The following is a 22,749-nucleotide window of genomic DNA, read 5'->3' as shown; positions in this document are numbered from 1 at the left end:
TGGGATTAAGGCAGATTGGGAATTAATGGTTTAGTGGGGCTGGGGGGGGGGGTCTCCTTAAACTCAGGATTTAGTTACACAACATTCTTGTTGACTTCAGATGAACTGGGTGGTATTTTGGTCCTGAGATGTGGGCTATGTAACCTGGCCAAGAGTAATTCATCTCTAAACTCTAAAGCCAAGGTGTAAAAATAGACAGAGATTAGGGCAATTTCTACTCTGGGCAGGGTCTGTTTGTGTAACAGGGTTTTATGGAGTTATAAAACAGCTTTGGCGTCATTTCAATCCAACTCACACTGACTGTCGTTCCTCTTTCTTTCTCTCAGTAACTGAACACAATGGCAGACGTTGCAACTCCCGCTGAGAAGAGGGCTCCTCCCAAGTTCAAGCAGAGGACCACTCGCACCTTCAAGAGCAAGGCCCCCAAGCCTGGCCAGAAGGGGTGAGCTGGACCGGACAGAACAGACACATAGCCAATGAAAAACCCAAGTGTTCTTATTCACTAGAAAGCATGGTTTTGACCCGTTTCTCGTTTCTCCCAATCAGATTCGGGGACGAGATCCCCGGCATGGAGGGTCTGGGCACAGACATCACAGTGGTTTGCCCATGGGAGGCCTTCGGCGACATGGAGCTCAGTGACCTGGCCAAATACGGAATCGTCTAGATCCCCCTCCAGTCTGTTCATCCCTCCTTGCACTCATATTCCTTAAATACCATCCTCCCCCACTGTGGGTGTTACATTACGCCACGCTGCACAAGGCTTTTCTGTGGGAAACAAAGCGGACCTCAAATTACTTGCTGTGAGCAATACATGGCAAGTGGTGAACCTGATGGATGTGAATATATAAGATATGCAGTATATTGAAAAGATGCATCGATTGGGGAATTCGTGGACGAGAGCAAAGAGGGTTTGATATCTCAACCAGTCTTGCTCCCCTCTCCTGCCTTCTCCTCACCCTCCCTCCTTGGAGTGTCTTTCTTCATGCAGCTGAAGATGTAAAGTTATATATTTTTTTAAACTGTGAATGTGAATTTGTCCACAGTAGAAATGGGAGTAGAGAAAATCGCTCAATAAATATCAATATTTTCACAAGAAAAGCCTTTTGTGAGTTTCTCTCTAGTGTGAAAAACCAAACGAGCCTTATATTAGATGCTGATAGTCCAGAAACATTTTAGGGTTTTAGAGAAAATGAAAACAGCATGTATAATCTGCATATATAAAACATGGGTTCTTCATTTAAATTAATACATCAAACTACTCGTATGGGCACAAAGTGTGTGTGTGTGTGTGTGTGTGTGTGTGTGAAATAAAATGGGAAACAAAATAATGCACATCCAGTTTACTAAACAAACAAATGAAAACAAACTGAATGCTTAATCACAACAAAACAATTTTTATATAAAACATTTTATATGGACATTCAATAACAAAATAACATAATGGCAGTCAAGGGGATATAGACATGACAGAGGGGGAGGACCGGTCATTGGAAACCATAGCGACTATGAAGAATGATCACATAGCTAATATAATATAATACAATGACAAGAAAACCCGTGACAGGGAGGGAAATGAAGCCGCCCCACGGGCAAGATTTTTTTCTTCTTCCTAGGATGGGTGTTTGACCCGCCCTACTCTGCTTCCGATTGGCTTACCCTGATATTTTACCCTAACCTTAAAGGAACTATTCACCGCTTTTGAACCTAATCTCCATCTACCCAAAATCGGGGTATAGTGTGAAACACAAGGTACAAGATGTTTTCAATGCTCTCACTTGTCTCTGGGGTGCGGCTTCAGGATCTGCTCTACTTCCTAGAACCAGTGATGTCACTGGTTCTAGGAAGTGGAGTAGATCTTGAAGCTGCACCGGCTCCTATGGCTATTCGAACTACAGATTGCACTTCCTCTTTTTTTGTATGCCTGCAACCGGAGAATCGGATGGAGAGCTTTAACTCATTGAGTGCCAATGACGACTGCTGCTGGATCCGCAAGCAGCAGACTCGCCTGACAAGCAGCAGAGCGAGCAAAGCCACCAGAGACACACCCACGGAGGAGGAGTTTGCAGTAGAGGGGGGTGGGGGTGCTGTTATATTGAAGGAAATTACTGTTCAGATGTTTCAGGTCAGAAAATATTAGTTTCAGAGTTAGTGATTTGCTTGAAATGCTTAATTTCACAAAAGGCTCAATATCTCAGCTCCTAGATGGAAACGCATGTTTTTGCTGTTTTTGACCTATCTTCTCCGGCTGATAACTAAAGAACGGAAAATGATATCAATAAACTTTTTTTTGCTGCTGATACAATAGTCTCCTCGTTCTTTGTGCGTGTTTACATAGTAATATCACACAATATTCTGTGGGCCTCGAGAAATCACTGAAAACACTCTGAAACTCTGGCACTGGGAGCGTCCGTTCTCCAAAAGTGGCTGGCACTCAATGAGTTAACAAGCCTTTATGAGCCATACCAGCTTGCGGGGGTGGAGTTTCTGCCCGCAGATGAACAGGGAGCTCTCGGTGCAGGAAACATGGAGCGAAGTTAAACATTGTTCATCTGCACATGCTACCCAGATTGGAAGGGCACAAAGCTGGTTGAAAAGCGGTGAAGTGGCCCTTTAACCAATCATCACTCCTTATGCCTAAACCCAACACATCGATGGCGAGGCCATCATAGGAAAAAAGAAATAACGCCCCGTGTTCGTGTCCAGAGCAGCCATTTTGTCCATCAGCCGGCCTTCTTTGCCAAACAGCGCTGTGTTCTTCATAACGTTTAGCCTACTGACATTAGCATCAAATGGCTAGCTGCCTAGCATACTCTGTAGGGTTTAGTGGCAAAGAAGAACACAACTGGGTTCTGCTGCTCAGAAGTCGAATATGAAATACACAAGATCATGCAAAACATTTTTTTTAACTCGACAAGTAGGCTACTATCGCTCATGCTGGTTGTCCATGCCTTCAGTGGCTCGGTAAGTCCATCTTTGTGCATTTTAGTGTAGCACTTCTCAAGTTGGGGACCAGAAAGTGGAGGGACCGACTGTTAGCATCTTTGGCTAGGTTTTCGTATTTTCTTTTTTCGCCCTCCCCATGTTGTCCAGAGCACATTCTGTAGTAAATATGGAACTATTAAAAAAGTCAAATGTAATGACTTCAACAAAACCCAACAGCAGCACATTTATGAGAAGAAATAATGTTATTGACCTCTAGAGGTCATGTGTGAGCAGTGGTAAACAGAAAGGCAACCACGAAATGAGTTAACGCTACTGGAGGAAGAAGACAGTTGAAGAGAAAACAAAACTTTGCAGCATTTTAAACGAGTATTTCTTTGTACTTAGTTCATATCCCACAATGACATTATCTGTGTTAAACCATGATGTCAGAATATTAACTATTTTTTTTAATGAGTGATAACACTTTCAGACATTTTACCGTATACCTTCAAAACAAACCTGGAGCGGCCACACCGGCCAAACTGACAGACTTCAGCGTTGAAATGCAAGGAATCTCCTCAAACAAATTGAATAAAAAGACAAACTGAATAAAAGAATAAAGTAATAAAGTATAATTGGCTTCAACCCTTGACAAGTGCCACAGGCCTGTGCTCATCCATTCCAAAGGGCACAGTCACCTGTAAACTATGGACACGAGAAAAATATATCATACAGTGAGGCCCAATGTTTTTAGCCATTCCTGGATATTCTGAAGTACAATTAATTCTCATGCTACCAGATCCTATCATCATTAGCCTAACCAACAGCAAAACAAAAAAAGACAGAATATTTGAGAGAACGCAAAAAGGTTTGGTAGTGTTACATGCATTCCTTAGTTTCCCCCTCGCTCTCATGACTCGGGTCTTCCCCTCATCTCGATAATGTTAGAGCACACAAAAAAGCCAAGCTGGATGAATGAAACCAAACTGGCACCTCACTACAGAAGGAACAACTTGTACAGATAGAAAAATAGAGCATGAACCAAAGTAACAAAAAGACAGCAATAGGATTATCAAGGATCCTGATAACAATAACAAAGATAATATATTTATACATACAAGCAGAAAAATGTGCTTTCTACAAATCTTTGGAACCAAAAATAAAACAAAACAAAAGCCAAAAAAACAGCCACATTTGGAAATAGAGTATATACGGATATTAGAAATATGCACAATAGTATGGTGTTTTGCATTTAAATATTTTCTATCGACTCGCAGACAGAACCCCTCTCTGTCGCGACTTATAATTGCCAACTTAATGATTTGTTTCAGGAAGACTAGTTTAAAGTTTGACTTGCTCAATAAAAGATGGAGCATGAGGGGAAATCCAAATAATAAATCTCTACTTGAAAACACTCAAAAAGGATCAACAGATACTTGAACCCCGGGGTTCTGGTGATGATTGGATGTCGGTTATGTTTGGATCTAAGCCTAACATCAACTAAGCAAGGAAAAACATTTGCTCTATTCGGTGTAGTGTCGTGGTGTTTATTTAGTGTTCAGTAACAGCAAAGTGACCGCTGTGTACTCGAGTCAAAACGAGACAAAATGATGGTAGTAATGGTAATAATAACAATAATAATAATAATTTGGTAACTTTTTTTTTCTCTCTAAACTAATTTCTTTGCATATCATAACAATTTTTAAGTTTAAAGGTTCACCATTTCCACATACTAAGAAAACTTTGAGGTAAGGTATAGCTCTAATAACCCTCCCTCCTTCAGCTTTTCCAGGTGATTTCTTTCGGCCAGCGTGTTTTCCCCCCCCCCCGTCTTCCTCTTATCAGAACGCAGCAAGCGATCCCCGCCGTTGCTCTCCGCCCACGCCAGAGGGAATTACAAGAATTACAAAATCCTTCGGGTGGGTGTTTTTATCGTTCCGCTTTCAAAATGTTTTCCCCCCGCTCTCTGCCTGTCCCACGTTGTTTTGCGGACAGGGGGGAAAAAAAAAGACCCTCGGTTCCATGATTGCTTGTTTGCCTCCATTTTCCTTACATGTTGAGTGTGTGCAGGCCACACACACGGCACTTGGCTCGTTCTTTTACATGGGAGACAGCTGTTAGTTATCCATGCACTAGTTACTGCCTTTGGAAGAACATCTGGGCTCCATCTCGCGTCTTGTGCTGCTCAAGTGTTGAGGGAATAGGAAGGGGAGGGGGGCGGGGGGGACTATAATACAGCCGTGCAATAGATTAGGCGGCCATTTTAAGTCTCTTTTTTTCTTCTTTTTTTATGTAAGGCCATCCGTCAGTCTTTTAATACAGCATTCCTCTATTTTTTTTTTTATAGTAGCATATATAAGAAAAAGTGGGCGACTGCACTGGGGGTGGGATCTGAAATATCTTCGCTGTGGCAGACTCCACACGCTGTAAACAGGGTGCAGTCCACCTCCATGACAACAGAGGGAGCTCTTTCAGAGAAATTCAATGGGAAGAGAGGAGCTCCTGGGAAATGTAGTGTCCGTTAGTAGGGGGCGAATCTGCTGTAGCCCCCCCTGTACAGCGTGGCCTGCAGGAAGAAAGACAGAGCAAAGTCCGAAAAATAGAATAGCACAATGCAATCAAATGACATTAAATAGTTGAAAAATGTTCACGTGATCGTGCATGTTGTATTGGGGGGTGGTCGTACCATGGCTCCGACACCGTAGGCAGCTGGGTTGAGCGCAGCCATACCATGGTATGGATCTGCCGTATACACCCGTCCATAGCTGCGGAAAAAACAACAACATAACAACAACAATCAAGCATTAAGTACCAACATTCAAAGGGAAAATAAGCAAGATTTTTCTGTCCCAAAGCACAAAAGGATATTTTCAAAAACCCCTTTCAGGGCCGCACTCTCACTTTCTCTGCCCACTCACCTGTCACTGTAAGCTGCTGCTGCTGCAGCCGCCGCCGTCGCGGGAGTCGCTACTGCGGTCGGCTGGGCGTAACGATACGCTGCATAGCCACCCTGTGAGGCGGTGATGGAGGAGAGACGGAGAGAGAGAGAAGAGAGTGATGCAATTGAAGGATAGATGGGTGAGAAGGAGAGACAGAAAGGGAACGTTCTTGTTAAAGTCTGTCTCGTCCCTCTGTGTGCGCCGCTAACAGACTAGCATTGCATCTAAAGGGTTACATTGTGAGAAGAACTGCTGAGAAGAGAGCGAGAGATTAACAAGCAGACAGTCGGCAACACTGGCTAATCTGGTGCAGTACAGCATTCACAAGGATGTAGCTCAGGCTCTGTGTGGGTCTCCCCCTCCATGACCAACACAAACTAGACCAGACGGAGGGGGGAAAAAAAGGTTCTTTGATTGTTTTTACTGGATTTCACCGGTCGGAACGTACTGCCGTCTGGCATTCAAGCGTCTATTATGATGACTCCCGTGGTGCGTTTGTTTGCTTGTTTGGCATGGAGGAAGAGAGCGTTCATACCCATAACTGTGCCCCGCCCCCGTTCCCCTACCAAAAACATACAGTTAAAGAAAGGGGAAGGGGTGGCAAAGATGATCGTGTCATTATTTATGTTGTATGGACAGCTGATGGACAGACAGACACACACACACACACACACACACACACACACACACAACACCACAGGTGTAAGGACAGTCAGCCAGTCGGATTAAATGGGAACGCACGCACGCGCTCGCACGCGCATACACACACACAGACTCAGGGGGGCGCCAGCGGACCAGATCACTGATGGAACACAGCATGCTTTCCCAAACTCAGGAGGACGCACAGTGGATTAGGCCAAACATCCCTATCAAAACAACGCACACACACCACTGCATTCTACCCTATAGGATCAGTCACATGACCAAGTCCCCGCATTCAGGACCACACACTTGCTGCTATGGGGAGGGGGAGGGGGAGGGGCAGGAGGAGAGGGAAGGTGGGGTGATAGAAAAGAAGGGATGAAAAGAAAAGGGGTGATATCAAGTAGACATGAGGAGAAATCATTGAGGAAAGTGAGAATGGAGAATAACAGAAGAGAAATAGTGTTCAAGTATTGACTGGAGAGGATGGAAGAATTTGGAAGGGGTGAATGGAAAGAAGAGAAAGAAAGAAAGAGAAAAGCAGGAGGAGAAACAGGGGGAGGAAGTGGGAGGGAGGGGGGGAGGAGTAAGCCTTGTAAGTATGTCTGCATGCCGACATTGATTCAGTTAGCATGCCACAGGTGAAACAGATAGGGAGATTCCGGGAAGGGGTCTGAATTAACTGCTGTAATTGGATAAATAGCCTTGTATGTTTCTGCCCTACACTGCTTTTATCGTATTGGCTAATTGTCTCGCTGCTCCGCTTTTAGCCATCAAATCGTTTTTCATGTCTTATTTATTGTCTGCTATTCATTTCATGCTAGCAGCGCATCATCTTGTCTGAGGCGTTATGGTATATATGGTATGTAAGGTTAGTATGCCATATGTAGTTTTAATATCTGAAATGGACCAAATGAAAATAAATGGGATAAGGCATGACCAGATGGGCCTGGCATGAAAAATAATATTGTGGCTTCTTTGCTTTTCAGTTTTCACCCCCAAACATCCCAGTTTTAGAGAATGTCTTGATTATTATTATTATGCTTTCTGAAGTTCTAGGTGCATCACACAGTCATTTATTTAATAGTATTTATTGTTACGTGTTTGCTTCGTGTTGTTTTGATGTATCAAGCCTCCACATCATGATGTCAATTTACACATGCAGAAGGCCGTATGTTCTGGTATGGAGTGTTGAAATTCTGGTCGACTCCACACTAATAACTAAGACGAAAAATCCAATGAATATTTGCACATTGAGGAAGAGATAGTCACCTAATTTACATCATATGTAAATTAGGTCTATATATCTATATTATCTATAGGTATATATAATCTATATATTATATAGATAGTGGGCTGGTGGCATGGACATGGATTACACCTGATCCAAGACTAAAAATGTATCCCCAATGAAATGTGTATGTGACCCACACGGTTCAACTATCTCATTTGCACGGACACATTTTTTGACATCTTATTTGCACTGCAGGGATTCTGCCAATGCCATTTCCACGCTGAATATTCGTCAGTCTTTTAACTTCAGTCAGATTTCAACTTAAATTATTTTCTCCCCCCTTCCGCAACTCCGCCCATGTCAGATGTTCCAGTGAGTTAGTAGAAGAAGACAGAGAAGAGCATTTCAATCTCAGATGCTCAATAATGTCTAGCAGCACGCAAGTCATTGGAGAGACGAGGAGGATGCACACTGGCTCTCACACAAAGGTGTGTCAACCCTACCTGGGCCAATCTGCCACTAATGTCCTGAAACACTAGTCTACAGAAGAGAACAGAAACAAGCTATTGTCAACCTGGTCACACACACACACACACACACACACACACACACACACACGCACGCCATTAAAAACACACACACACGCTCATAATCACATAGGTACAAACTCACTCACAAATGCATAGAGACGAGCCACAGAGCGGTCTACTTGTGAATGCGCAGCACGGACGAGAGTGGGGTGCGCGCTCAAGTCTTGATAATGCCGCATTTGTATGCATTCGGTGTGGAACATTGTCTGTGAGGCTGTGTGTGCATATTTGGAAAGCAACAACGTCAAAAAGTAATTGGCATTTATAAGAAAATATGCGAATTTAAGATTCAATCGGATGAATCAAAGCGCCCACAAGTAACACCGCTCTATGGGTTTGGTCCGTGCGGTCTCACACTTGAAAAGCCCATACACAGGAGAGAGAGAGAGAGAGAGAGAGCATGGAGGAGCGAGAGAGGTATACTCACATAGAGATCAGCCGCACCGTAAAAACCATCCTGATAGGCCATCACACTGAGATAGAGAGAGCAAGGCGGTAGGGTAGGGGAGAGAAGAGAAGAGAGAGGAGTGGTGGTGGTGGTGGTTGTGGTGGGATTTGGAATAGGGAAGGAGAGAAAATAGTGCGTTGCGCCACCGTGTGGCCAATGAAGGGAGGGGGGGAGCGTGGCGATGGAGGGAGGAGGAGGAGGGTGGGATAATGGTGCCAGAGAGATTGTGAAAAGAGAGAAGAGAAAAGAAGGGTGAGATTATTACACACCGTGCAACATGCAAGACAGAATACCACCTCTTTGTATACAGTCAACACTGGCATGCAAGTGTCACTACTGTTCTTTCTGCCAGTCAGCTCCTGGCACACTGCGTCTATTCCAATAAACCACTGCTGCGTTGGATTTAAATGCTTGAATGATCTGGTCGTTGACGTTTTTGAGGTACAAGGAAATGGTATTTCAGTTCAGCACGCTATCAACGTCATTAATTCAATCAAATTAAAAACACACACAACATGCACAATGCTGAAGTACTATTTTCAAGTAAGACGGCATGCACTTAAAGAACGGATGTGTGAGTGGATAGTGTTTTGTTTGATTGTGCGAGTATGTGTCACTGCTTTTCATTACCAATATTTCTGTGTAGTTATGATCTATTTGTGTGTGTGTGTGTGTGTGTGTGTGTGTGTGTGTGTGTGTGTACCCCGGGTAGGTAGGCATGGCAGGCTGGGGCACAGCTGCCCTGATGGCGCTGTACACTGGCCGGCCGCGACCCCGGAGATGAGCCCCCCGAAAGGTCGCGGCGGTGGAGGCAGCTGCTGCCGCCGCTGCTGTGTACGGAAACCCGGGTACTGAGAGAGAGGGATTGGGGGGGGCGGGGGTTGAAGAGATGGAAAGAGTGAGGGAGAGCGAGAAGGGAATTCAGTTGAGAAACCACCATCACTACACAATTTATTTGTGCTTATATTTGTATATTATATTATATTATATTTTATTTATTATATATTTGTGCATACAGTATATAAAGCTATTCCTTCTTGTCATACCTGTATAGAGCTCAGGACTGTACATGGCTCCAACCATGGGACTCAACTTCCATCCAGCTATAGCATAAAACAACAAGCATGCAGCATTAATTGTTCAGAAAGTGACAATACTATATAAAATTATATATTATATATTATTATATTATCGCTGTAAATTATATACATGGAATTTGTATGTACATCTCTCCCTTGTATTTCATCGTTTAAATATAAGTTATATATATAAGACTTCCTTCCAGCTGTGAGTACACTGCTGTCAGTGTGTCACGATGCATTGTGGGAAATATTGGAAGAAAAAGTGCTACGTACACAACGGGTTGCCGTATGGTAGTGCTGCAAGCCCCTCCCCGTTGGAGTACGGGGTGGTCATCTTCTTGTTGGTCATCACTCTGGCCGTGGCGTTGTTGACCTGTGCACCGGGAGAGAGCGGTCAAGACGCACGCTTAACCCGCGTCCGTGGAAAGCAGTATGGGGGGGCTACAGCAATGATGCAGACACCAATCGCATAAAGGTTTGTGTTATTATCATTTGTCTTTAACTGGCTGTATCGGTCTGAAACACACAAGACATAACCTGCACACATGAGTGTCTGGAAGATTAGCGATTACATGTTAAAAGTGCGATGTATCGTTTGACTTCAAACATTGTGACTTTTACTCATGACAGAGGTTAATTCTGTTGATGAGCAGACAGCAATAGCATCGGATGCATGCGCTTCATTTGGAAGGAGAAAGACAGTGAAAACAAGGCTTTCCCCGGTGAGTAGTCAGGCACTTTTGCACACAAACAAATCGGACCGTTGGCACACAGAACAAAAACAACAAACAACGAAACATTTCAGAACGACGGCATTCAAAAAGAAATCCAAGAGCATTCCATTGCTACCTTCAAAACAAAACAAAAAAAGAGGGGGAAAAGAAGGTGAAGTAAGCAGCAGATTCATCAGTTGAACACAATGCAAAAAAAACATCAATTGAAGAATTCATACTCAAATTACACGCAGCCAATCAAGAGCGCATCGCATGACCGGAGGTGAGCAAAACTAGCCAATCAGCAAGCATCGGATGCAGCAAAGAGACCAATCAAAACAGGTTGGCAGCCCTTCCCAATCAAATACACGTCATACAGAAAAAGGGGGGGGGGGGGGGGGGGCAGAGAGAAAGACAGAAGTAGAGGGATGCAGGAGGAGCCAGTCCACATGAAAAAGACACGGGAAACACGTACATGATGGCCGGAGAGAAGAGACAGAGAGAGTCAACAGTCCATCCAAATGTGCAATTTGTCTAATGAACAAACCAAAATGAACATCAAGATGCGGTAGACAGACACACACGTACGAAATACATCTGACCATTTGCCTACATTGGATCTAACTGTACGTGAGCAAGAATGGAGAGATGGATGAATGGGCAAGTGACCAGAGAGAGAGAGAGCGAGAGAGACAGAGATAGAGACAGAGGATGGGGGATGCAAATATCATTCCTCAAAATCAAATCAAACCATGGTGGTGAAACACTGCCAGGCATTCCAGATCAGTGTCGCACACTAGAAAGACCTCGGAGCACACAACCACCAAAAACACACCGTCCAGAACCAAACTGATCACAAAGTAAAACAGGGACACCTCTTAAAAAAAAAAGAAAACAAATACAAAATAACGCTGCCCTTATTTAACCAATTTGTTCAATTGTAAATTTTTAGGTGACTTTGCTGAGGCTTACAAATATTTTCATGACAGCCTTTTTTTTTAAATAGATAATTAGATGATTAGTATATTTTACATATGAAGATTAGATTAGATTTGAAGTGGGACATTTACTACTCGTCCCCTTTGATATTTTGTTTGAATGTTAAGCCCAAACAACTATCTCTCTCCACCACCTGTCTGCTGTCTACCAATTGGTGTAAAAAAAAAAAAAAAAAAAAAAAAAAAAAAAGTGACAATCCTCAAGTACTACAGCACACCATTATACTGAGGCAACTATCCTCTCTCCAATACAGCTGACATAGCGCTCATGCGTCGGCATGCTGTCCACTAAGGTGCAGAAATGCAGCTACTGGCTGACACATGACACAGAGAAATGACATAGTACTATTATGACGCCATACACATGACGAGAAAGAGAGTCAACCATGCAGGATATAGCTCTGGAATTATAATGCTTAATGCAGTTAGAGAGGTGATTGGAATGAATGCATAAAAAGTGGTAGTCATAGTTGTTGCACTTGCAGATAGATGCAGTACATTCAGTTACACAAGTGGCCTTAAATAATGCCATGCGGTCAATGGCTAATCTCGTAATCAACGTTTCATTCACCACCTCCCCCCAATCAATCACAGGATTAGCCAATCGGATTCTTTCAAATCAATCAATCAATCAAGCCCCCTTCGGTCAAGGAGTCCTTCGTTTGTGTGTTGGGTGCATTTTATTTTATCTGGACGGATGGGGTGGGGGGGGGTTGGGGGGTGGGGAGGGGTCATTCAAAGATGATGCCATGTGTACACAACTTACCGTTGCCAGGGAAACGGCGTGAGGACACGCGAGCAGTTACCGTGGAGACTGACAACAACAACAACATACAAAAATCATCAGGGAAATAGAGAAAATATATGTAAGAAGGAAATGATGAACCAAAAAAGAAAAGAAAGAAGAAATGAACAAAACAAAACAGAAAACAAAACAAAACAAAACAAAACAAAACAAAAAACAGAAAAACAAAACCAACGAGGTAATGAAAAGCAACCCCCACCCTGTGGTACATGTAGAGAGGAAGTGATGTGACAGGTCACGTGTCAACAGTCACCTACAAGTATCAGCCATTTAATCAACAATCTAACCTCGATGTATTGGTTTAAACCCACTACACACATCAAGGGGAGAGATGGTAAGGAGCACAGAAATGAAAACACACAATGTCACAAATTAAAAATCTAACTTGGGGAGGACACGGCGCCCCCCCCTTGACCTCAATTATATTCACATCATTTACAAAAACAATCACTCAATATCAAACTTCATCCCTTTATCCAATGAGCATACTACCTGGATACATCACAGGACGGACATGTACAGAGAGGTGGGGGAGGAGAGGTATAGGTGGGTCAGACAGATAGACGAAGAGGTTCACAAATACGGATGAAGAGACACAGACAGGGAGAGACAGACAGACAGACAGGGAGAGACAGACAGACTGGCATGGAGAGAGAGAGAGTGGAGAGGGATGGAAGAGAGAACCAAACACAAAAGAAAAGGGAAAAGGAGAGGGAGATGACAGCGATCTATTGCATTCTCTTCACTCGTTCTCTCTCTCTCTCTCTCTCTCTCTCTCTCTCTCTCTCTCCGGCCTCCGTGTTTCCTCTGCACGCCCCCGTGTGTAGACACCCAGGCACACAGACAGAGAGGAGTGCAGAACGTTTGAGACCATGCAGAGGGGCTTAGTAGCAATTAAAATAAAATCCAAACCAAGAGCCAAAAAGCAAATGGGGGGGGAAAGAACAGAACGTATGGGGTGTTTGATCTTCGAGGCCGTTTGGAACCGAAATCTCTCAGGTCATGCGGACAAATTAGAAAAATACATCACAACAAAAATGCACTTCCATGAGATCTGGCGCTCTTTTCAGGAGTGGTGGATGCAAAAGTAAGTGTGTGTGTGAGTGAGTGAGTGAGATTTTTTTTTTTTTTAAATATTATTATTAAACAATCAGCTTTATGAAGCATAAAAAAATGACACCCCACTTCTCACGGGCAGTCTCATTCCCAACACTGCCCCTCCCGCCGAAAATACCCATCATGCATCAGTCTCTTAACACATCAAACATACCCTGCTTCCCAAAAGGCAAAACCCCATGAAGTGAAAGAGTGAACTCCAAGACAACATCCGACCTACAGCTGACGATCTTATCCATGCAACATAGCCTCTTACAGACACCAGCAGGCATGTTTGTAGTTTTCTTTTATTCATAGGAAAATAAATAAGAGGCTAATGCTTCCCCTTCCCAGTGGTGAACACAACCATAAACCATAAACGGCTACTCGTCGTGATCATGGACGATGATGGTGACGGCGATGGAAAGGGTGCAGGGGGGGAAAAATACACACAAAAAGAGATCCTACATGCTGTGACGTACGCGGATGTATCGTCGGCAACCATTCCAACGTGACTTCCGAGCGGCCATGCCTGTTGTGTAGCCACACCCACCCAAGCATGCGTTGCAAACCAGAAGCTTTAAGATCAAGGTGCAAATGGAACAGCCCCAGACGACGGCCACGGCATAGACATCGACAAGGAGTGCCGTCGGAAATAAGACATCCCTTGTGTGTGTGTGCAGCAACCACTGCACCATGCTAGAGTGAAGCCAGAGGGGTTAGAGTTGAACACATACAGCCCATCCCGAAACCTTCTGTGGGGCGGCAACAACCCGGAAAACAAACATCATTCTCACTTTCTGGGACATGGAGGGAAAACAGAGGAAAATGACCACTGCTTTTTTTTGGTTTTAAGAAGGGGGAGGGAGGTGAATTACCTCGATTTTCCGACCCTCCACCAGGGTGCCGTGAAGCTTCTCCCGGGCCCGCTCTGCATCGATGCTCGTTTCGAACGTGACGAAGCCGAAGCCCTGCAAGCAGAGGGGAGGGAATGGGAGAAATGGGAAAAGAAGGGGAGGGGAGGGGGGAGAAATGGGAAAAGAAGGGGAGGGGAGGGGGGAGAAATGGGAAAAGAAGGGGAGGGGAGGGGGGAGAAATGGGAAAAGAAGGGGAGGGGAGGGGGGAGAAATGGAAAAAGAAGGGGAGGGGTGGAGAGCGTGAAACAGAGTTGGAGACTGCAGCAGAGCTTATTGCTGACTGGGCGTGTGAATGTACAATAGGGAATGACGCGTTTTTACCTTGGATCCCCTCTCGTTGAAGATGATCTCCACGTCAAGGATTTTGCCGTGTTGCTGAAAGGAGGGAAGAAAAAGAAGAGGTTGAGCAGGCGAGTCACGTACTGCGTCTGGCCACGGGGTGTCAGTATTGTTCAAGCCTGACAAACTTGGCATCGATCCAGCTCTGTTGGTCTTTTCTTCCACCATATCTGCCTTGCCTCTGCTCTTTTCTCTGCGCCATATTAAAGGGATATTCCTCTTGTAAAAAAAAATCTCATTTACACGCCCGGAATTGCAGTAACCACGTCCACAAGCTGAAATTGGTTACAAACCAGTGATTTGATATGTTTTGTTTCTCTTAAGGGGGGGGGGAGAAATAGGACTAGCAGCTGATTCCACTCAATTGAAACAGGCACTGCAGCATGTTGTTTTCATTCAGACTGTGGCTGGGGGGGGGAAGGGAAAACATACGCCACTGAATATGATCGTGAAAAGAAATGTGAGGGAAAGGTGCTGCAGCATTGAATGCGGCCTCTGAGCTATTATTATTATTATTATTATTTACAAATCCGATCTAAAGCTGCTCTTCTGGGTTACTATGCTGTGATGATGATGATGATGCGTGGGTGAAAAGGGGGTGGGGGGGGAATAGTTTCCAGGCCTAGTTCACCTACCCCGAACATCTGCCGCAGGTCGGGGTCCCGGAAGCGGAAGGGAATGTTGGACACGTGGAGGCGTTTGGGGCTCCCCTTGTCGTCGTCCTCGATGCTCCCTCCGCCGCCTCCTCCCCCCGAGACCACCAGGGCCCCCGACTGGCCATCGAGCTGGGAGGAGCCATCTGACTGCTGGGGTGGAGGGATAACAGGACAGGGAGGGAGGGAGGGAGGGAGAGAGAGAGAGAGAGAGAGAGAGCGAGAGAGAGAGGGGAGATAAGGAGGGTGGAGAAACGAAAAACAAAAAGCGAGGTAAGAGATGGAAGGAGAAGCAGGGCGGTGCAAAGCGATGTCTTATTTCTTGCCATATATATTCCTCCACATTCACGCCTCCACAATCGCTCTTGGCTGCCTCTCTAAGCAAAATATAAAAGAGCCGATGTGGGCTGCACACAGAGAGAGAGAGAGAGAGAGAGGGGGAGAGAGAGAGAGAGAGAGAATGAGAGACAGAAGAGAGAGAAAGAGAGATAGCGGGGCCGGCTCTCACTTGGGCACTGAGGCTGTTAGGGGCGTTGGCGGAGGTGTTCGCGGCCCCGGCGGCCTCCACGGGGCCCTGGACGGCCCCCGCCGCGTACAGGCCGCCCCCGTAGTCCAGGGTCAGGCCGTTCTGGGGGGGCGGGGGCGGGGGCGGGGGGAACGCGGAGAAGGGCGGGGGCACGAGACCCTCCTGGCCACCGGCACTATCCTGAGAGCCCTGGCAGAGAGAGGGAGGGGGGAAGGGACAGAGAGAGAGAGAGAGAGAGAGACAGAGAGAGAGAGAGAGAGAGAGAGAAAGAGAGAGAGGAGCAAAGAGGTAAGTGACTGGCTGGCGAAACTCCACAGTACCTTTTAGTGAGAGCATCACCGGACCACACCAAGACCACTTTCCCAAGAGCTCCAGTCTAAAAAGTTGTACAGGCGTGGATATTATATTTCCATTCCCCTGTGTGTGTGTGTGTGTGTGTGTGTGTAAGTATAGGTGCCCGTCTACACCCCCCCCCCCCCCCACACCCCCATTAAATATTGACTGCAGCCACATCTATTATTGAGGGTCAGATGCCTCTGTGCTTCGAGTGTTGCACAATGGCGAGTGTCAAACGCCTGCACGCGCACTCACCGACGCCTCCTCGCACACAAGCCACCTCTGACACGCAAAACACCCACATAGCTAAACGCTCACAAAGACCAACTGTTAGCCAGGAAGCATGCCCAAGTATTTTGCGCTCTCTCTCTCTCTCTCTCTCACACACACACACCACCCCAGAAATACTCAAGTAGAGGACATTCGATCACGTAGGCGAACAATACAGGCTCCCACAAAACACATGGTGCAACAGGGGGAACCGCGCAAATAAAACACACACGCACGCACACGCACACACACACACACACGCGCACACACACACACACACACACACACACACACACACACACACACACACACATTCCATGGCTGTTGGCAGTGGGGCATCGCTACCCTAAATGGTAATGGTTGGGAGGGCTGGGAGAGTGGAGGGACAGGCAGGGAAGGAGAGACGAGTGGGGGAAGGGGGATGGACAGGGGGAAATAGGTGGTGACTGATGGAAGAGGTATGGCCTGTGAAGATAACCCTACCACCATCAAGTCTTCTTCCTCACATCTTTTTTTAACTCTCTGATTATAGGCCGCCTCAAACCAGGGGTGTGCCATATCATATCGTTCACAATAATACCGCTATCATTTTTGAAATAATAATAATAATAATATTGTGATAATAGCAATGTTCCGGACTTGTTGACGTAATGACGTCACACCGTTACGCTGCGTAGTGGTGCGACGCGTTTCATGCGTGTGTAACTTATGCAGAGCAACAAGCACGGCTGAAAGCGGCTCCACGGGGGAGGAGTTCATTCCAAAAAGGGGAGGGACTTCAGTAGTGTGGGAGTGGTTTGCTTACAAAAGAGCATGTTGCAATTATATGCTCTTGAAATGAATAATAAAAGAGTTTTCAGTATTTTGTCACATCGTCAAAAAATATCGTCATCACAGAAATACCCTGAAATTTTGTTAGATTATTTTAGGGCCATATCGCCCACCCCTTTCCTGAAACAGCCAATCAAATGTACTGAGAAAATGAGGATACTGTCATTATTAGGAGTGGCGACAGTAGAAGCAGTAATAGTAACAGCTTTACGTTACTGTGTATTTATTTGTGCTGCCCAATTGTGATGAAGCCATGTGTTTCATTGAGTTATGTGTATTACAGAATAAATATGCAAAATAAAATCTGCGTGCCTCCTGGATTCATTGAGTCAGTGAGTGTGTGTGTGTGTGTGTGTGTGTGTGTGTGTGACAGAGGTAAGTAAGTGAGTGAGTGATGGGCTGAAGCGATGTCCCGCTGTGTCGCACAATAGATCACAGTCCCTTTGGGAGTGTTAAAAGTGTGTGGGAAGGTGTGTGTGTGTGTGTGTGTGTGTGTGTGTGTGTGTGTGTGTGTGTGTGTGTGTGTGTGAGCACGCCATCTGTCTCCCAGCTTTTGACCTTTATCAGCATCACACCTGTGACACAGTAGCCAGGTCCCTCCACTAACAAACTAGGGGATGCACATGGGGCGACACGGAGCGCCTCCATATCAAGACATGATACTGACGACGGGGGGGTGGGGGTGGGCGTCTGGGGTAGTGTAGAGGTAAAAGCACTCGCTGACCACCGGGGAGACCCGGGTTCAATTCCCGGCAGCGCCACCTCTGGCTTGGTCACAATTACAGACACAATTGGCAGTGTCTGCGGGTGGGATATGTGTCCTGGTCACTGCAATAGCGCCTCTTCTGGTCGGTCGAGGCGTCGAGGGGAACTGGGGGGGAATAGCCTGATCCGCCCACGCATTGCGTCCTGCTGGTGAAACCCCTCGCTGTCAGGTGAAAAGAAGCGGCTGGTGGCAAGCATGTGCTAGGCCATGGCTCTCCCCAGATCAGCAGAGGGGGTGGAGCCACGACCGGGACAGCAGGGGGAACTGGCACAATTGGGGAGGAAAAACCCCCAAAACATTCATAAAATAAAAAAGAAGGGGGGAAAAGTCATGAGAACGACTAACGACTAACAGCTGCATGCGTTTAGGAGGCGTGTCTTGTAATTGGCACAGGGAGGTGAAAGTAAATACAACTGTACTTACTTGCTGCATCAAATAGCATCTAAAGTGTCAAGACCGAAAATAATGTTTCCTTACACTGTAAACTACATGTTAATGTTTCCTTACACTGAGAACAACAGGTTTATGTTTCCTTACACTGTAAACTACACGTTAATGTTTCCTTACACTGAGAACTACAGGTTTATGTTTCCTTACACTGTAAACTACACGTTAATGTTTCCTTACTGTAAACTACACGTTAATGTTTTCTTACACTGAGCACTACAGGTTTATGTTTCCTTACACTGAGAACTACAGGTTAATGTTTCCTTACACTGAGAACTACAGGTTTATGTTTCCTTACACTGAGAACTACAGGTTTATTTTTCCTTACACTGTAAACTACAGGTTTATGTTTACGTTAATGTTTCCTTACACTGAGAACTACAGGTTTATGTTTCCTTACACTGTAAACTACACGTTAATGTTTCCTTACACTGAAAACTACAGGTTTATGTTTCCTTACACTGAAAACTACAGGTTTATGGGCATAACTCGGAAGACCAACTGAGCATTCTGACTGAAGTCGGCTTAGAAAAGCTTTGTGCAGATCGCAGAATGATGCTCAGACAATCATTTGCTGTATTACAGGAACGTGACGTGGTGGTTTTCTGCTTGTCTGCAGTGTTTTCATTAGGTCTGAATGCCTGTGGTAGAAACATTTATAATAAACCAGCTGATGGTCTCTTAAGTTTCTGCTCCTGCTGGGCGGACTCTTCACCGCAGCTGCACTTACAGATCGCTTTTTCCATTTCATATTCATCTACATTTCAGAAAGAATGTGGAGGAGTGTTGAACCTGTTAGCTAGCAGAAGATTCATTCAAATTCCAAAACGCCCTGCTATCCTGATAAGGTAGCTCCTGTCATTTTACGCCAGTGGAGTGTTTGACTTGGGCTTTGCATATTGTTTATTTGTTGGACTTCTTCCTTCTCCGTGGGCTTAATGCTTTATTGAGGACGTTAGCGTGCCTTGCTAAATGTATCTCGGGCAGCATTGTTAGTTGTTAAGATGCAGTAGTGACTAGCGAGCTATTATTGGTGACTTGTATTTCAATGTTACATTTCCATTTGCCAAGACACTAATAGCCCGGCAAGCATGTAACTCGAGACAAGCTGGTCTTTACTTGTTCTTTTACAAGGACATACTGTAGGTGTCACATGGTTTACAAACACCACCTGACCAGTGTTTTCCAATGTGACATTCTGAACAAGTACTGGTACTGGAATGATCTAATGCATGCAAGTCAACTGGAAACCCATTACTAATCATGACCCCAGTATGCTCATCATTTTAAGGTACCATAGTTGGAGAGGTTTATGGGTTTCCAGCACCGGAAGAGAAACTGGAATCATTCCGCGATATACAGGCTAGAATGACTCTTGAGGGCCTGCTGGCTAGGGGCCGGTTGCATAAAAACACCTTGAGTTAAGATTTTCCTTCAAGTCCGAGTTAAGGTTTCCATAAAATAAAATTGGTTGCACAAAACCCCCTTAAGTCTTTTCCTGTTTGCTTAGAATGTTTCACCTTAAGGAGAAGACTTACTGTAAGGATGTTTGGTGCAACCAATTTTATTTTACGGAAACCTTAACCTGGAAAATGTTGAAAATTTTAACTTAAGATGTTTCGTGCAAGCGGCCGGAACTCTACGTAATAAATCTGCCAGAATAAAGAGCGTGCTGTGCTGGTGGATGAATGTTACTCTGCTAAAGCTGCTATGTCTTTTCTAATGTTCATTCAGAAAGCCAAATGTTGCCCAGATTTATAACAAGATTTAAAAGCACAGAGAAAACACACCCACCGCACTAGAAATGAAACAATAACCCGTTTTAATGATAACCGTGACCCAAATATTTCACAGAGTATATCAATCCTTTTTGGGCCTGAGTTTTCAATATAAAACTTGGTGAAATTATTTCTGCGAGTGTATTAGTACTTTTTAAAACATTTTCAGACGATTTTAACAATACGGTGATAATACTGATAACCGTGATAATTTTGGTCACTATAATCGTGATATGACATTTTTTCATAATCGTTTCATCTCTACACCGCACATGCAATTCTTTTTTGCTGAGGTTTGAGTCCAACTGTCTGACATCCAAGTACATACAGTGTAGATAGTATATTATGAATGTTGTTTTAATATGGTGCTTTTAGGCCGGATGACTTTGCCAGCAGTTTCCTTACCATTTAGAAACTGAAGAGAGAGAAAACAAACATTCTTTATAGGTGATGCTGACTCTCTTGTTACACACCTGCCCATCCATTGTCTCCTCTGTATGTTCTGCTGAATGATGTTGAGACTGAAAGAGCACCGCAACAATAGATAGCCTATAAAACTTGTGTGGATCGATGGAGCAACTTTTCCTTTTCTCTTTCGACCTTGATGGTTTGGAAAGAAAAATCAAGGCACCCGGAATTCATTGCATTTTCTCAACAAACTAGGAAAGTAGACTGGCTAGAGACGGAAAAGAACGTAGAGACTAGCAAACTAGACTGGCTAGATAGGGTTCTATGACGAAAATGATGATAAATGATACACGAGCTTGCCTCGCAGCACGACCCCATCCTGAATTAACTGCATTTGTTCCCAATGTGGACGTGAAAATGATAGTGGGTGGAGCGAGTCATTCTGGGTCACCAGGTGAGGGCTCACCTGTGTGAGACGCAGAAATAGAGAAACTAGACACGCTCCTGTGTGTCCTGCTGGAAAAGGGAAAGTTGAGCACCCGGGCTTGGGTCAAGTAGACAAATGGGAAAAGAAAAGATATCAAAGGGTGGGTGGGTGTCGCGCGGCCGACATTCCGAGGCAATTGTAGAGCGACGGTGTTGACTTCGACGGGGAGGGGAACTGGGGAACGGGATAGAAGCAATGTCAAGTCAAGTTCATTTGTATAGCCTTTAATCACAGTGAGCGTTTTGAAAGGGCTTCACGCGCCCGCCCACATTATGAAGAAGATCAGTGGAAGTGACACCTCACACCCTCGGATCATCACCGAGGACAAGTCACCTCATTAGGGAAGCGTGATTGTGAAGTGAAGGGGCCACTCAGAGAGAGGAATTCCCCTACCAGCAGGCTCACTGTGGATAATAGAGTTGTGGATACAATAGTTATGACAGTAGTTAAGTTAGACCAGTGGTTCTCAAAGTGGGGTCTGGGGGTCCCCCAGCAAAAAGGGGTAATAATCTATTTTCACTAGAATTCCAACCATAAGTAACACAATGACAGAATGGATGATTATTTTGGTCATGGGTTTTTTTATACACTTTCTGTAATAAAACGTTGAAAAGTGCGACAACCCACTCACTCTCCGGCCCCGTCTTGCTGATTGGGTGCACTCATTAGGTTTAAGAAGACTCGGACCATTCTCCCTCCTCAACAATGCACCCTTTGTTCTGTTTGTTTGTTTAATGTAGTTTGTCTTGTCTGGTTATTATTTTTAGTTAAATTGTTTTTACTTTGACCTTGGTGTTTGACTCCCCACATACAACCCAGCAAAAGGAAGAAACAAATGAGGGGAGTAAAAGTTAAAGCAATCATTTAAAACTAAATACCACCGACGACTACTCTAAAACTAAGGGAAAATAACTAGACAACACAAACCACATTAAGCAAAGAAACAGACGGCAAGGAGGGAGAGAATGAATGGTTCTGAAGGTTTCTTAAGCCCAATGAGTGCACCGGGCCCAGGTGCACCCAATCAGCCTAACGACAGCAACACCAGACTCCTGCAAGACAAGTGCCCTTTTCTCAATATGGGTTCTTCTGTTCTGGTTTTCTTGTGTCCCTGGAAACATCATCAGTCGCAGCCCAAGTATTGTTCCAAATACAAAGTTCACAAGAATGCTTACAATTCACGGGTGGGGATTTTAAGCATTCTTGGCGAAATGTCAGATGGGCGACCCAGGGACCAAATCTCATCAAATGCGGGTCCATGGTCTAGTGATGGGCGGGAAGTACTCGGTTACTCCTTCATAATGTCAGCGTGCTGTACTGATGACTGCACACACAGCGGCTGAGCAGCTCATGGCAAACGAGGAAGTAACTTCGGTTATACTCTTGTTACTTTGGTTACTCTTTGTTAGCTTTCGGTGTGTGCATTTACTACGAAAATGACCGTTTCACGTTTATTATTTCATCGCGTGGCGAGTACACGAGTCACATGTACATGTGAGTGTCTCTGGCGCTGTTGGAATGTG

At 44.9% G+C, this 22,749-nt stretch overlaps 2 protein-coding genes across 4 annotated transcripts in view; one reads left to right on the top strand and one right to left on the bottom strand.

Moving 5' to 3' along the window:
• Window positions 1–338: 338 nt before the first annotated feature.
• Window positions 339–664, top strand: LOC310775210 (retinal cone rhodopsin-sensitive cGMP 3',5'-cyclic phosphodiesterase subunit gamma-like; the record flags this gene model as incomplete). The annotated part of the gene is made up of 2 exons (XM_083635314.1): window positions 339–442; window positions 547–664. The coding sequence occupies 2 exons, from the start codon at window positions 339–341 to the stop codon at window positions 662–664; spliced, it is 222 nt and encodes a 73-aa protein (XP_083491440.1).
• Window positions 665–1,336: 672 nt separating this feature from the next.
• rbfox2 (RNA binding fox-1 homolog 2) overlaps window positions 1,337–22,749 on the bottom strand; it is a 44,908-nt gene continuing 23,495 nt past the window's right edge. For 2 of the 3 annotated variants that reach the window (XM_083635289.1, XM_083635291.1), the window contains 11 exons: window positions 15,886–16,092; window positions 15,360–15,530; window positions 14,707–14,760; window positions 14,347–14,439; window positions 10,131–10,230; window positions 9,822–9,878; window positions 9,479–9,626; window positions 8,755–8,800; window positions 5,841–5,932; window positions 5,609–5,687; window positions 1,337–5,488 (listed from right to left, as the gene is read on the bottom strand). In XM_083635289.1, coding sequence (XP_083491415.1) covers window positions 5,444–5,488; window positions 5,609–5,687; window positions 5,841–5,932; window positions 8,755–8,800; window positions 9,479–9,626; window positions 9,822–9,878; window positions 10,131–10,230; window positions 14,347–14,439; window positions 14,707–14,760; window positions 15,360–15,530; window positions 15,886–16,092 — 1,092 coding nt within the window. In that variant the 3' untranslated portion in view covers window positions 1,337–5,443. Of the gene's footprint in view, window positions 5,489–5,607; window positions 5,688–5,840; window positions 5,933–8,754; window positions 8,801–9,478; window positions 9,627–9,821; window positions 9,879–10,130; window positions 10,231–14,346; window positions 14,440–14,706; window positions 14,761–15,359; window positions 15,531–15,885; window positions 16,093–22,749 lie in introns of those variants that run through there. The other variant, XM_083635290.1, reaches the window with a different exon arrangement.

Source organism: Poromitra crassiceps (assembly GCF_964638095.1).
Source record: "Poromitra crassiceps genome assembly, chromosome: 4".
NCBI lineage: Eukaryota > Metazoa > Chordata > Actinopteri > Beryciformes > Melamphaidae > Poromitra > Poromitra crassiceps.
Note: the sequence above shows the minus strand (reverse complement) of the source record. Positions and strands in the feature narration are given on the sequence as shown.